Source organism: Priapulus caudatus, unplaced genomic scaffold, assembly GCF_000485595.1.
Source record: "Priapulus caudatus unplaced genomic scaffold, Priapulus_caudatus-5.0.1 Scaffold801, whole genome shotgun sequence".
Classification (NCBI taxonomy): Eukaryota; Metazoa; Priapulida; class Priapulimorpha; order Priapulimorphida; family Priapulidae; genus Priapulus; species Priapulus caudatus.
In genome coordinates this window covers 93,454-109,331 of record NW_014577862.1, presented here as the reverse complement: position 1 = coordinate 109,331, position 15,878 = coordinate 93,454, and the positions used below count along the sequence as shown (strand labels likewise).

The 15,878-nt window shown below is 46.2% G+C and overlaps 1 protein-coding gene and 1 long non-coding RNA gene across 2 annotated transcripts in view; both read left to right on the top strand.

Moving 5' to 3' along the window:
* Window positions 1-6,245, top strand: part of LOC106813627 — a 16,246-nt gene extending 10,001 nt beyond the window's left edge. The window contains exon 3 of the long non-coding RNA XR_001394489.1: window positions 6,169-6,245. This is a non-coding gene — a long non-coding RNA (uncharacterized LOC106813627). The remainder of the gene's footprint in view (window positions 1-6,168) is intronic.
* Window positions 6,246-11,540: 5,295 nt separating this feature from the next.
* LOC106813626 overlaps window positions 11,541-15,878 on the top strand; it is a 42,651-nt gene continuing 38,313 nt past the window's right edge. The window contains exon 1 of the mRNA XM_014817811.1: window positions 11,541-11,630. Within this exon, the coding sequence (XP_014673297.1) occupies window positions 11,541-11,630 (90 nt within the window). The remainder of the gene's footprint in view (window positions 11,631-15,878) is intronic.

Genomic DNA, 15,878 nt, shown 5'->3' with positions numbered 1-15,878 from the left:
ATAATGTTACGCTATGCGGCATCGTGCACGTAGCCTTGTGCAGTTTGCACGTATTAGTGGTTAGCCATAATGTCAAGCTGCCGCTCCTCGCCTGGCCTGATAATGTGACGGGTGCGCCGTGACGTCATTAGTTAGACCTAGCATCGGCACTCCCAACTCTGCCGTGCCTTCCTCTCCCGTGTGTCTCCAAAAGATGTGATTTATTTCTGACTCATGTTTCATCTTCGTCTCGTATATGTGTTAACATCGCCTTTTCGGGAATGATGTGCTCCATTCGACCTCTCAACATTTGTGCTCCATTTAAATTTACACTGATAATTAGGGTGAGTGTATATTTTTCTCAATCTGATATTGCGCGTCATGTGTATAAATGTTCAGCGTGCTCAATCCGCACACAAATAAACTCCTCAGAGGCAAAGCATAGATGTCTACTTATATTTATTCTGACTTCATGCTGAATCCATTATGTCGTCAGTAGGCGCCCTTATATGTTGGTAGCATCGCCTTGGCCAGATTGCTCCATCGACCTCAACATGGAAGCTCCATCTAAATTACACTGATCACTATACTTTCATTGTTATATTCTACACATGACGCGAATGATAATTGAGAAAATATACATAATTATTATCAAGTGTAAATTTTCATGCTTGCCGTAGCACATCGTTGAACGTGTACGATGGGCCACATCTCCAAGGAACATGTACACATATAGGCTCCTACTGACACATAATGATTAACGATTGAGTTCAGAAATAAATACTGTAAAATCCCAATGGCTAAATCTTCTCTCCTGCAGGAGTATATTTTGGTCTTGCTATTTACAGCATGATCAATTGCTTATTACACCTTATGGATCCATTCTTCTCTCTCGCTCGCTCGTAACTTGATACTTGCATGACAATCACTCTCTCCCTTAGTGACATTATATTATTCAGCTTTGCGCTCTTGTAACGTCTATGTGAGGTCACGACGTCCGCTTCGCACTTCTCTCACTAACTCTTCTCTCCGCACCTGAGCTCGAACTGTTCTCTCCTCGTGTTGTGAGGTCTTCCGATTGTCCCACGACTTTCCTCCATAGGGCCTGCATGCAGTACCAATTCGTCTCCTTCTCACGGCCGCCGCACTTAATGATTGACCATAGAGTCAGAAATAAATATGTAACATCAATGTTTCAATATAGGGTAGCATCCTATACATCAGTATATACTACGTCTCTTCTCTCTCTCTCTCTCTCTCTGCTCGCTCTCTCTCTCTCTCCTTGCGCCGGCCTCTCTCTCTCTCTCTCTCTCTCTCTCTGCTCTCTGCTCTCTCTTCTCTCTCTCTCTCGTCTCTCCGTCTCTCTCTCTTCTCTCTCTCTCGCTCGCGCATCTCTCGTTCTCGCGCTTCTCTCTCTCCTCTCCGCTCGCTCTCGTCTCACTCGCCGCCTCTCTCCCTCTTAGCTATTACGTTTCTTTTCTAGCACTCCTCACTGTGTCTGTCTCTCTATCTGTGGCTCTGCTGTGCTGGTTGCGTGCCGTCACTTGCTTGGGACCTGCGCTTGCAAACACAGGTGTAAACAGAGGGGGTACGATATGTGTGTGCTGTAGCGTAAGCGCGTGGTGCGGGCGGACTTGATCTGCTTGCCAACGAGTTTGCCACAAGTTCTGGCCTACATCACGCGCGACGAGGTCTAAGTCACGTGGACTTGGAAACGACAACATTCAACATGGCCGCTTTTTGCGCGCATGGTTTGTAATTTGAAATGTTTACTTTGTACTCTCGAAATCGTTTGCCCTCCTCATCATGTCATTGTTACATATCATCGATCATTTATTGCTGATTCGGGGATTATATAATTGTCAATTATGATTTTAAATATCCGATAGGGCCTAGGCGTATTCTGTAACTAGTACGGTATGGGGACTCGGGAGCAATTTAGGTTTAGGTTTAGCTCACAGGCACATTGGACCGTTTCAATAATAAAATGATGGTAATAAGATACAACTTTCAGTAGCTACCTACGTAGCAGTACGCAATTAGTCTTAATGTTGATTTGACCTTAAACTTCACTTCAACACCGTTCAAATACACCGCCTGCAACACATAGCGCCGCACGCCATTTGTCGCATGCACAAATACACAGTACGGTACGAACTACTACCTAGGAACTCCTAGGTAGAAGGAGCTAGTAGGTGAGGAACTGCCTACCTTACTGGCTGTATTTGGTAGCTATGCAAATGAGCCGTGGCGGGCTTATGGTTTGCAGCGGGCGTCTGTTTTGAACGGCTGATTGAAGTGAGAGCTTATTTAAGGTCAAATCAAACATTAGAGACTATTGCTGGTACTTGTAGTAGTAGGCTACTGACAATGTTGTATTTATTAACATCATTTTATTTATTGGGAAAACCGGTCAAGTGCTGTGGTTTTAGCTATAATGTTACAGTAGATAGCTTAGATACAATCAGGAGTATCAACACTTATACTTGATAGACTCCTGATACAATAACTAGTCAACCCAATCCCCCTATCTCTCTATTCTGTGTTTGGGTTACATTATTGTACCCTATCTAAGGTTTAGCAACCGCTCTCGGTCCAAGTCTATTTTTGTGTAGCTCTACAGACTACAGGACAAGTCAGGTGTAGCCGCCTCGCTCCTCCTGCTCCCCTGTAGCGGGAGCGAAGTGTCTACGCTGGTAGAGCTAGTAGTAGTAATAATTTGCAAGGCTTAGTTTGTTATTTTATATTCAATAATCATGATTTAGTAATAGTAACGCAACAGATTTTAATAGCCAGTTAGACTGTTAAATGTTAGGATTGTGTTACAGACTTACAGTGCCCGATTTGGTTACCCCATTCGGTTAGATATCCCTAAACTCTGTTCGTTTTGCATCATTATTGCCCAATATTGGGCCCCATCTATATGGGGTACCCCGATATGGGGGTACCCCGTGCGATCAATCAAGAAGTATATGTATGTAATCAACCTTCTTTATAAATTATACGCTCTTGTCTTGATGTAATCCATAGTTTACATACATGTATAGCCCTACTGTTACAGCCTCGCTCTTCCATTCGCATACAGGCATTCGCTCTGCTATTCGCTAAGATATTGTCTATACTAACTATGTAAATTTTAAATTTATACTTATAGCTAGAATGTAGACTTGCCTCCTAAGCTGTCTAACCTTATATGTACTCATACGACTTGACTTGTTCCAATCACACAGCTCTAGAACTACAGTGGGTGGAGCACCGATTTTATGGGCACCGATTTAATGTGAATTCGAATATAACGCGATGAGTCGTTGGACCCCTTTTTTGCTCTTTTTTATTATTTATTTATTTAGTCAATTATCCATCACATACAATACATAGCATACTTTTACAATACAATTCTGGCTTAAAATTGGATAACTACCAAGGATATATACAAAAAGCATGACTAACACACTTATTTACATTGTGGTCCTTGTTTTGCTATGTCTTAAATCTATCAATTACACTACTATCAGCACTAACTATTCAAATATACAAATTTGTAATTTCTTATTTGTTCTAATTTGTTTTTATATAGCCCACATATATATAACCTTGATTTAGCGTGATCCTGTTTTTTAAGCAATGATGTTTGATAGACATCACATTATAACGGGGCTACACTGCTTATAGCCCTTCGCTCCGCGGCCTGTGGGGGAGCGAAGAGCTATAGAACTTCTAGAGCTAAATCACACAGTCCATTGCATTTGTTAATATATTCAGAATTGGCTCATATCATTCAAAAGTTTTAAATTGTAGTTTGGATTGTTAAAGCCTCACAATGCGCATCCAAACGCTGAAATTTCTCCAGTACTAGACTAGCAACTACTTGTGCATGCATAATTCACACTACTTATGACAAAATAAACTCTAGTTCCTCCATTTGACTGCGCGTTCCCACAAGAAAGAGGTGCCGAAATCAGGTAATCAGACGCCAACGCTAACTTGTTTCAAACAAGCATAACATCGACTTGGTTTGTGACGTCACATGTTTTTATCTTTGCTGCGCCCGCTACCGCTGTACCGCGCCACCGCTGCACGGATTGCTTGGAGATTGGGGAAACTGTCAACAACATCGGAGAATTTCAACAACATTGGAGGTATTTTCAAAATACCTTTTATAAGACAACGCGCAGTGAAATTGGAGGAGCTAGAGTTTATTTTGTCATAAGGTAGTGTGATTATTCATGCCACGAGTATTTGCTAGTCTAGTACTGTAGAAATTCGCGTTTGGATGCACATTGTGAGGCTTTAAATGATAATGTAAACACAAAAGTCAATAGCGCAATGTCAGACGTGGGAGAGCACAATTCATGGGATTTTCATAAGTGTTGACAGTTTTGAAAGATTTGATTGTCATAATTTGATCATTGTTTATCTAGCTAGTCTATGCTGAAAGTAGATGAAATAGACATGTATTCGATCACCGAAGCTTCACAGAAGATGCAAAAGCCGCAAAAGGAGAAAGCGAGTTTTCCACAACATTCGCAACATAACCATAAATAGAGGTATTCAAACATTAGAACTCATTTAGACTTGCTACATGTCTTTTACCGATATTCAATTATTATTTAATTGTATACATTTCAATATTGAGGGGTGAAACGAAAAGTACATTTTATAATTACGGAATATGAACATCTACTAACACTACAGGTGCGAAATAACGCGAGCCGGAGTCAAATACTCCCCCATTTACTCTCGTACTCCCTGATTTGACATATATGCAGTTAGTCGTGTGACTCCCTGAAACTTCTGCTATACTAACTAGTTCTTTCCAGAGCACGGCGTCGTGGAATTACCATATTTTTCCAGCAAATGTCCAAAGAAAATTTGGCAGACGTGCAACCGCATGAATCTTCAAAATAAGACATGCATTATTAGTTTGTATCTTTAGTTTGAACTTCTGAACTCGCGACTCCCTCTTTTTGAGGCAGGGAGTCTGTTGGACTCCCTTGTTCAAAAGTTAATTTCTACCCCTGTACTATGTGTAATACAGTATCAGTTTGTAATATCAACTGGGTAATGGGTGTATGTGTTTAAAATTCATGATGGTTTTTAGGTTGTCCGCATTTTAGTTAATTATAAATTTACAATTTAGTTTGATATGTTGGAAATTCAGTAATTTCTCCATAATGTGTAAGATTCTATATAATCTAATATATATCTGGAATATGTAGAAACTTATACATTATGGAAAAATGAATGAATTTTTAACATATCAAACTAAATTTGACATGTATATAACATACCAGGAGTAGAAATTAGTTTGAAAATGGCCTGTAGGTAAGGATTTTATAGCCTGCCAGGCAAATTATAGGCCCGCCATCATTCCCCGCGATACCGCAGTATATCTTTTAAATAAAAGACTGAAATTGTACAATGGTTTATTTACACTTTACAGTAATATAAAGAACATCTTCAGTGACTACTAATGAGCTGTCAGAATTCTCACTGTCCTCTCTGGTGTCCCCACTCTCTCAGTCTGGAATATTTTCTTAACTGTTGGCTGGCCTGCACTACAGCAATAGAATGTACACAAACTGCATGTTTACTCCATGTCTAATCATCTATAGCTCAGTGTTTATTTACCGAAGATATGATAGAAAAAGCCTGGCTGATTTCGAAGTAAATGTGGCAGGAAATAAGTTAATTAGACCCCTCATTAGTGCAGATGACTGCTGGTAATGATTAGAATCGCCATGCTTCAAAGTGTAGTTACATGCAGGACTGCGGTCGGTGTTTGGCACAACTTGACACAAGTGGGCGATACTGCGTAACTTTTCAGCCTCGCTGGCGTGCCGGGGACGGTTTGCATGCTGGGGTTGGATTTTCTACGGGCCCGTCGGACTGCTTAGTTTTAGAAATGTCAGGCCCGAGCCTTAAAATACGTGCATCGGACCTGCGGGCCCCTTGTATGACTTCGACCATGTATACACATACATATATGTATATATATATATATCTTTATATATATATATATATATGGAGTGGCTATATATATACACGTATGTATGTATACATGTGTGCGTTTGCGTGCGTGCTGTAATACAATTTGTGAAGCTAACATCAACTAAATTTGACATACATATACATATGATATATATGTACATCTGCAGTTGTTGCCGAACGTCTTCATCTCCCTCGCAGGCGTGACAGGGTTCGGCTTCACGATCGCCGGCGAGGGGCCGTGCACGCTCAGCTACGTCGCGCCAGGTGGCGCCGCCGACGACGCCGGCCTGCGCCGCGGCGACCGCATCCTCGCTGTCGCCGACGCCGACGTCAGCGCAGCCTCTCACGACGACGTCGTGCGTCTCGTCGGATCCGCCGTCAACGCGCTGCGGCTGCACGTCGCCGAGAGGTCAGAGGTCGTGGAGGACGGACCTAGGGGGAAGCGGGCGGCGGCGCCGCGCGGTGGGGACGCGCGATCGGAAAGACAGCCGCTCGCCGACCGCAACCTGAACGAGGACGACGCGCACGGGAGGCGAGCGGGCTCGCAGGTAGTGATGAGAGAGAGAGAGAGAGGAGGGAGGAGGAAGGGGAAGAGAGAGCAAGAGGGGGGGGGCGTGCCCACACCTGTGATCTAGGAGCAGGAATGATTAAGATTTTAATCATGGGCCGTGCTGTAAGAGGGGACACAAAACAAACCACACTGGGCCGTCATTACAGGTTAGCTGACTTTACTGCTAGTGATGTCCCGATGATCAATTACAATCGAAAGTCAGTCGTTCGCAGCAACCGACTAAGCGCTCGATTATGGAAATTAAATAATCGATTATCCAAAAAAAGGCTTTAATTTAAATTTGCAAACATTGATGAAATGACTTCATTTTAGTTGTGTTTTTTTAGAACTTTACTTTTCTAACCTACACCAAACATATGCAAGTATAATACTGTTACATAGCTTTTAGAATATTGTATTTATAAAAAATACTGTATTATATTATATATTTCAATATCTGGTGGCTGCGATCAATAACATTCAACCGAGTATCATCGATCGGTCGGGTGAAACTGATGATCGATTTTGAAATTACAACCGATTCCCATCACTACTCGCAGGGTTATCGCTACAAGCACTTCGACTTCACGAGGCAGCGCGGCGCAGAGGGCCACGCATTCGGGAGAGGCAAGGAGAGTGACGCGCCCGGGAGAGGCAAGGACAGCGATGCGTCCAGGAGAGGCAAGGACGCTTCGAGATCGACTCGCGGCGACGCGGCACGGAGAGAAGAGGCGAGGGCGGCGCGCGGAGATTCGAGCCGCGGACGTCGCGACTCGTCAAGCGTTCGGCCGTTCGTCCCGCGGAACTCCCTCCTGCAGACGATCGGCTCCGGCGCAGCGGAGGAGGAGGAGGAGGCGAGGGAGAGCCCGGCGGGCGGGGGCAGCAGACAGGAGAGGAGCGTAGAGGGATTCTACAAGTGCAGGTCGAATAAAGCCGTTGTGGAACTCCTGCTAGAGCAACGCAACAACCAGCAGCAGCAGCATCATCAGCAGCATCATCAGCAGCAGCAGCAGCAGCCGATGGAGTGGGCGCCGTCGGGCGGCGATGGCCGCCAGGTGGCGTCGTGCTCGTCGCTGCCGACCGTCGATCTGTCCAGCGTCCTGGACTCCCGCACCTCTGACGCCTACGCTGGGTCGTACCGCGGATCTCTCCCCCGCGACCTCGCACCTCCCCATGACCTCCTCCTGTCCCGGGACCCTCTCCCTTCCCAGAATCCCGCCCCTCTGCCCCACGATCCCGTCCCTCCCCGCGACCTCCCTCTGCCCCGCGACCTCGCCCCTCTCCGCAACCTTGCCCCTCTCCGCGATCCCGTCCCTCCCCTCGACTCCGCCGCTCTCTCTGACCACGAGGTGGCGCTGAGCGTCGTGGTCGCCTACGTCGGCTCGGTGGACCTCCCTGCGACGAGCGACGGCGCGTGCCGGCCCGACGACCGCCTGCGCGCGGTGCGACACTGCGTGCAGCGGCTGCGGCGCGAGCGGCGCCCCCGACCGCGGGCAGCGTCGTCATGGAAGTATGCCGGCCGGCATAGGCCTGGCCGCTGCTTCGAGCCGTGCGAGCGCCGCGCCTGCTTCGTCGCCGCTCGTACCGTGCCCGGCGAAGCGGAGACCGCGGTTCTGGCGCGTGGTGCCGCCGACGACAAGAGGCGCTTCGTCGGCGTCCCTGGCAACGCTCCGGGCGGACGTGACGCGACGATGTGGGGGGGGGTGGCGCGTCGGGGGAGGGGGGGCGCTGGCGCACGTGTGTGTTTTGTGGTGCGGGGGTCGAGACGGGACGGGCGTGGGGGTGCGGGGTGGGCGCGGGCCCGCACGATCGGCCACGCCGCCGGGGGGGACGGGGAGGCGGGGCGGCGGGGCTCGGGGGCGGTGCGCGGTGCTCGTTGGGGGGCGCGGGCGGTGTGAGCGGGGTGAGTGGTGCGCGCTTCGGCCCTCGCGCTCGGGGCGAGTGCCTATCCTCGCGGGCCAGTCGCCACGCCTCTACAGCCAACGGGTGACGACGTCGCGAGTTCGTGCGCATGTCTCAGTCTCGAGTCGGCAGTCTCCGCGCACGAGCACAGAGGCCGTCGACCGGGCAGCTGGCAAACGCAATAAGCGCAGACTGCGTACACCGTGGATCGTCGGGGCCTTAGAGCGTTCGCGGTCGAGGCCCAGCAGATGCTAGCCAAGCCGAGTCCGCCGCAGGAGTCGAGACCTCTGACGGGAGGGCCAGCCGAGATGACGGACGAGGCAGAGGAGGCGGGCGGCGCACGACATCGAGTCGACCCCACGACTCCGTCACCTCCGAGGTCGCTGCCGCCACACGACTCACGCCGGAGGCAGAAGACGCGCGCGGCGTGGAGTCTCGCGCCACACCAGGTGGCGGACCGCAGGACGACAGATGTCCGGCAGCGGCGTCTTTGGTCCGCGTCCGCTTCACTTCCTGTGGCGGCCGTCGTCGCCCAGCCTGCCTGTCGTGAATCCGCAAAGCCGGACGCACGATCGATCGCCGGCTTCGACGTGAAGAAGTGTGAGCAAGAGCATCAGGTCTACAGACAGCAGCGGATGCATCGATACACTCGCAGCACTGCTACCTCCTTCGCCGCGGCGCGCGGGAACGGTCGCGCCGCGCCTCCAACAGGTGGCGCCGTTCCCGCCGCTCGTTCCGGGCGGCCGGCGGCGGCGGACGAACCGAACAGCGCGGAGAATCTTCGCTGCGAGCTTCGCAAGCTCGCGGAGACGCGCAAACGCCAGATGGCGCCACGCGCTCCGTCTCCCGTGAGAGCGGCGTCGGACGCCGGCGGGCCGGCAGCGAAGATGCAGTCACTAGCGCGTGCTGCGCGCAAGACGGGCCGTTGCAGATGGAAACGTGGAGCGCTCGAGGGAGGGTGTAGAGTCGCGAGCGAGGTGCGTATGGTACGCGTACGAACCGTGTGTGGCGCGAACGCTTACACAGCGCTTCTTAAACTGGTGAATGGTTCGCCCAACGCGTGAATGAAATCATTTTAGGGTGAATGAAACTTACCAAACATATAGGAAATTTAGTCACGGATGAATGAAATTTTGTGATAATGACTCGAGGGTGAATGACACTGAAGTAGTTTAAGAAACACTGCACTAGTAGAATGGATTCACGTCAATTTTCGTGTATTTTATCTCTTATAACAGGAATGTATCGCGATCGATGAGTGTGTGCATTTTTTTCGATGCGTGCATCTCTTTTTCTATGAAATCTCGATTTATATACATATTGGCAGTTTCGTTAAGTACTGTTTTAGCATTAAAAATGTCTGTTAATTATGCATTAATGATAAATAATGAGCTACAGATATGAACTTTGATTACAGGGGGAGGTGAAAATGGAGCTGACAGGAAATGAGAGTATGAGGGAGAGCTTCACGGACAATGCAACCACCATAGTTGGCAAGACATCGGTGGAGACTGATGGAACGAACGATGCTGTATCTTACATCCAGGACCTGTTAAGGTAACCAATTCTACAGTACGGGTGCAACCAGGGGTGTTAGCCAGGAAAAGGGAGTCTCACCATCTGAGCGAAGCGAGGATGCTGCGGGTGCGAAGCGCCTTAGGGGAAAAACCGACGATTTTATTTTCATGCAGGGGTAAAATTTTGGCCGCCCTCATGCCGTCTCTATCAAATTTCATTTGTCTCATCCAAGAATAGGCCGTTCAAAGACGGGTAGACGGGTCTATGGCTAACAGTAACACACTGGGTGAAACTAGTTATTAAAGCACTACTGTATTGCGTACTATATTCTATATTATACTATGCTATCTTCATAGTAATAATTAAGCTTAGTTTTGTTTGCAACTATGTTATTTCTTACCTTTCTTTAAAACTTAACATGTAGATGGCAGCAGCGTCCAACTTCAACAGCGTATTTCATTGCTAGCCGCATTCTAAGCAGAACTATTATATGTGTCGAAGCAGTGATTACCGATGGTAGCATTGTTGCTATAGCTATCTAGTACCTACTGTTTCTGTTTGATTTTAGTCTTAATATATATGTATATGTATATATATATTATATATATATATATTATACATATATATATATATTTATATTTGTTAACTATAAAGCCCAGGTGAAGCAAATGAGGAGTATGCTATACTGAGGAGAATTGAAAGAACCCAGTCCCTCAGGTTATCGTGCAATCGTTCCTGTGGGCTAATCGTAGTGTGTCACCTGATGTGTGCTATGAATATGATGTTTTATAATCTCAAATTAATTAAGTTCCCATCCCAACCATCTGGACAGGAAACGCCATGCCCACGTGCGTGTATGTGTGTGTGTGTGTGTGTGTGAGTGTGTGTGCGTGCGTGCGTGTGTGCGTGCGTACGTGCGTGTCTGTGTGTGTGTGTGTATGTATTATCACTGTTTTGCTGTTTCATGTTTTAAAAAGCTCCCATGTACAGACATGAACCACCATGAGCACACACAGCTTCACAGTAACTAGGTAGGATGTGGCAGCCACATAGGAAACAACTGGGTGTCCGTTGCATATCCTGCCTTGTGTTCCACTCGCTCGTCTGCCTGTCAAAAGGAAGTTGCATTCTCTACGTCACTCGGTGCTGTATCTCAGCTGAGGTGTAGCTTTCTGTGTGCGATGAGGATATAGAATTCGTCATGGCACGAACATGCTAAATGCGGTTTGATAGGAGAAGTCCTCAGATAGCGGCATATTGGGGAAACATCAGGCCAGACTTACTGAGAACGTGATCAGATGGAAACGTGTCACCTGTTGATTCGCAGCCGATTTTCAACCTGAATTCAGACAAGAGACTCATTGAGACAAGATTCATCTTTGATTAATTCAGACAACCCGCAACCAGACTAGCGAACCTTTTATATCGGTACATTTTCACGAGAAAACCCCCGAGAGTGTTCGTGTAAGAACCGAAACATTCGACGACTGCGAACCTTTAACATTGGTAGTTTTCGCGAGAAGCGCGTTCGTATAAGAACCGAAGCGTTCGGCGAGCGCGCCGCCGCGTGATGTGTCACGCGGGAGAGCGGTCGACGTAGATGGTTTCGACGCTGTGCGATGAAAGGCGGGGCCGCAGCACATTCTACATGTCATCCAGCTTCGTCAATATGCAGATGCCCGTCGTGCGGGTGAGTACGCACCGTCTCCCACACTGCAGTTAAACGATGACACTCGTTATCAAGTTACCAATGACAATCTCCATATCAAGTTAACGATGACAGTCATGGCAATCTCCCTAATACAGCCTTCGAAGTAAGGGTTCCCTACTACATAATATCCCTTGGTTAGTGTATCGCGTACCCCTTAATGATGTGACTCCCAAGTAATGCTACCATATCATATATCCCTTGATTGAAGGACAGCTTATCACCCAAGCCTTGATCACAATACGATACGAATCGCGATACAACCATCACGATACGATAGGTAATACCATTCAGCTTTTCACGATCATACGATCTGTATCATGATACAACCTTCAGGATATGATTCCTATCACGATACAGACTTCACAATACGGTATGTATCACACGATACTTCCTTCACAATACGATCCGTATCACGATACAGCCTTCACGATACGATCCGTATCACGATACAGCCTTCACGATACGATCCGTATCACGATACAAGCTCTTCACGATCGATCACGATACAGCTTCACGATACGATCGTATTACGATACAGCCTTCTCGATTACGATCCGTATTACGATACAGCCTTCACATACGATCCGTATTACGATACAGCCTTCACGATACGATCCGTATTACGATACAGCCTTCACGATACGATCCGTATTACATGCTTCGTCACAGTCCTTGAAAAGTCCTTGAATTTGAAAGGGGAGTCCTTGAAAAGTACTTAGATTTAGTAAATGTTGATTTTGTGCTTGAAAGTGCTTGAATTTTTAGAAAGAACCTTGCCTGTAATAAAAAGAAATTTTGTACCATCAATAATGTGCAAACCTCAATAGAAATTGCGTTAAATGATGATCACAAATTACAGTAAGTCAGTAAAATACAGTCAGTAAATCAAGGTTTGTTGTAGAAGTGACAGTGTTTAGAAGGGTTTATTTAATGTGATCCAGGTAAGTTATAGAGGTGACATGCAGTGATTAAGAATGGGGTTATTAAATTAATCCAGTATGTTTTGTTCTGTGTATGAATTCCGATAAAATGTCTGATAAAATGTCCTTGAAAAGTCCTTGGAAAAAATTTCAGTCCTCTCGTATGAACCATGTATTACGATAGAGCCCTTCAAGGTATCATCCTATCACGATACAACCTTCACGATATAATACGTATCACGATACAGCCTTTACGATAAGATCCGTATCATGATCCAGACTTCAGATATAATCCCTATCACGATACAGACTTCACAATACGATATACATGTATCACACGATATGTTACAGCTTTCACGATTATGATCCCTATCACGATACAGCCAATATCGCCTGTCTCGGCTATGGCTATGTGTGTATGCAGGGTTAAAAATGTTCTTTTTTACCAGACAGCAAGTACTTGCTGCCAGAGAAAAGGGTAGCAGTAGATTATTTTACTCACCCAGATCGAATCTTTGGTGCTTTTACTATTGTTTATTTGGGAATTTTTAGCAGCAAATAATTGCCACGTTGAGAGCAGGCGGCAACTGACCTTGTTGGCAGCAAATTTGCTGCTTGCTGCCCCTAATGTCGAACCCTGTAAAGTTGTAAACTGACCCTTGTTGGCAACAACACTGCAGCTTGCAATCCTTAATTTCGGACCCGGCATACGTACACTGTGTGTGTGTGTTGTGCAACCTCGTCTGGTCAACGTGTCAAATGTGTAATGTGCGTGGGTTAGCGTTTCAACGCTTCAGTTTCGTGCATCCTGTCTGGTGCCTTATATACACCAAGTAGGAATATATATAGTCTATAGCCTTATAAGTAGGGATGGGCCGATAGTAGGTATATCTCACAATACCATCCGTATCACGATTCAGCCTTCACATCGCGAAACGTACCACGATACAATATTCACATTACGAAACGTATTGCGATACTTGAAAAAGTAATTACTCGAAAGAAGAAATTTAAACAAAAAATTAAATTAAGCTTAAAAAATTACTTACTCAAGAGAAAACTATGTACTATACACACACACGCCGAGACACTATAGCCTGTGCCGCAAAGTCGTAAATAATGCTTCATCGTATTTTGTCATAGTAGGTTGAGCACGCTCTAACCTTGTTGGGTCGTATATAATCAAGTGCTAATAATACCTGTGTTGTGTGTAATACCTGATATGTATTATTAGCTCTTGATATTATATTGGTGTAATTATAAATCACGTAAAATCTAATGACATTTCTCATGGGTCATCATAATGTGAATTAGTCTGTCAGATGCAGCTGGAATGTTTACAATCTTTCAAGAGTTTTTACTTTTCAGAAGAGTATACTTCAGAGATTTTTATTCTTCTTATATTTTTCTTTTTGCCTCTAACGAAATTCTCTATAGTATTGTTTACATCGTGGTGAATGTGTTGTATACAAGTGTTTATACTATGTCGCGCATGCGATTACAATTAACGATTAATTTAATGGTATTAATGACGTTCGTTAGATAACTAACAAGGAGTTTTGTTCCGGCGTTATACATCTGCTGGGAAGAATTATGCTGCTATGCTAAGTAGAAACGCATGTGTGATTATAAAAAAAATTCTTATTGTGGTAATTGAAATTAATTGATTACCTTCATTCAGTAAAAGCATTATATTAGCATACTTACTAGTGAATGTATGCCTGTGTATATGCCATATGCCTTAGCTGCTTGCTGAGTGTGGTATTGATTCTTTAATTTATTCTGGATCATTGCGAGTACATACTCCAGAATGAGCCCACGTCTCATTATTGTAGTTTCGTGATTGAATACTAAATTACTGTTTGAGACATTACCATATTTAACAGACCTGTCAGCTAAACGAGCCACGTGTGACTTTAAATATTCGCTAATGGCGGTCGTGGGCGGGGGCTGAGCGTGCGACGTTTGTCGCATATTGATAAGGGGGTCGGTGTTTTCACAGTCCCCTCCCCCCAACCCGTGACCGTTGAGAAAGCGTTTATTGTTGCAAGCTGTACCCTCGCACTGCCCTGATGCAGGTGTAGTGAGGTGTGACTCTGAATCAGATATTAATATACCTGTAATGTCTACCTTCGGCGCTAACTCTACTCAACGACGTATAACTATTGCGCCATAATGGTTAGTGAATATGATTGGATCATCGTTGCTGTCGGCACGTGCCGGTGGATGCATTCGTAGAGAGGAAATGATGAGCCGTAATCTATCTACAACTATGTGCGATAAATTATATGATTTAATCATCGTTGCTGTGCCGGCTATTGTTGTGTTTCTTGTGCCGGTGGTTGCGCTCAAAAGAGAGAGAGAGAGCGAGGAGTGTGTGAGAGCGAGAAAGAGAGAGAGGCGTGGAGGATACTTCCACACCAGCCTGTAACGACAGGATGTGCGCGCCGCACGCGATATTAATTGCAACAATAGCCGCCTATGTGCACCGGCTCTCTCCGGATAACACCACTAATTATGCACCTCTCATCGCGGCAACGGGCTGAAACTCTCACAAATTTACGACTCTCTTCCTCTCTCTCTCTTTCTCTCTCTCTCTCTCTCTTCTCTCTTCCTCTATCTCTTCTCTCTCTCTCTCTCTCTCTCTCTCTCTCTCATCTCTCTCTCTCTCTTCTCTCTCTCTTCTCTCTCTCTTCTCTCTCTCTCTCTCTTTCTCTTCTTCTTCTCTCTCGTCTTCTCTCTCTCTCTCTCTCTCTCTCTCTTTCTCTCTCCTCTCTTCTTCTTTCTCTCTCTCTTCTCTCCTCTCTCTTCTTCTCTCTCTCTCTCTCTCGCGCGCTTTTCTCTCTCTCTCTCTCTCTTCTCTCTCTCTCTCTCTCTCTCTCTCTCTCTCTCTCTTTCTCTAGCTCTCTCTCTCTCTCTGCTCTCTCTCTCGCTCTCTCTCGCTCTTTCTCTCTCTCTTCTCGCTCTCTCCTCTCTCTCTCTTTCTTTCTCTAGCTCTCTCTATCTATCTCTCGCACTCTCTCTCTCTCTCTCTCTTCTCTCTCTCTCTCTCTCTCTCTCTCTCTCTCGCTCTCTTCTCGCCTCTTCCTCTCTCTTTCTCTCTCGCTCGCTCTCTCTCTCTCTCTCTTCTCTCTCTCTCTCTCTGCTCTATTATCTCTCCGCTCTCTCTCTCGCCCCCCCCTCTCTCTCTCTTCTTCTCGCTCTTTTTTTCTATTTCTCTCGCCTCTTCTCTCTATCTCGCTCTCTTCTCTTTCTTCGCCCTCTTTCTCTCTATCTCGTTTTTTCTCTCTCTCTCTCCTCTATCTCC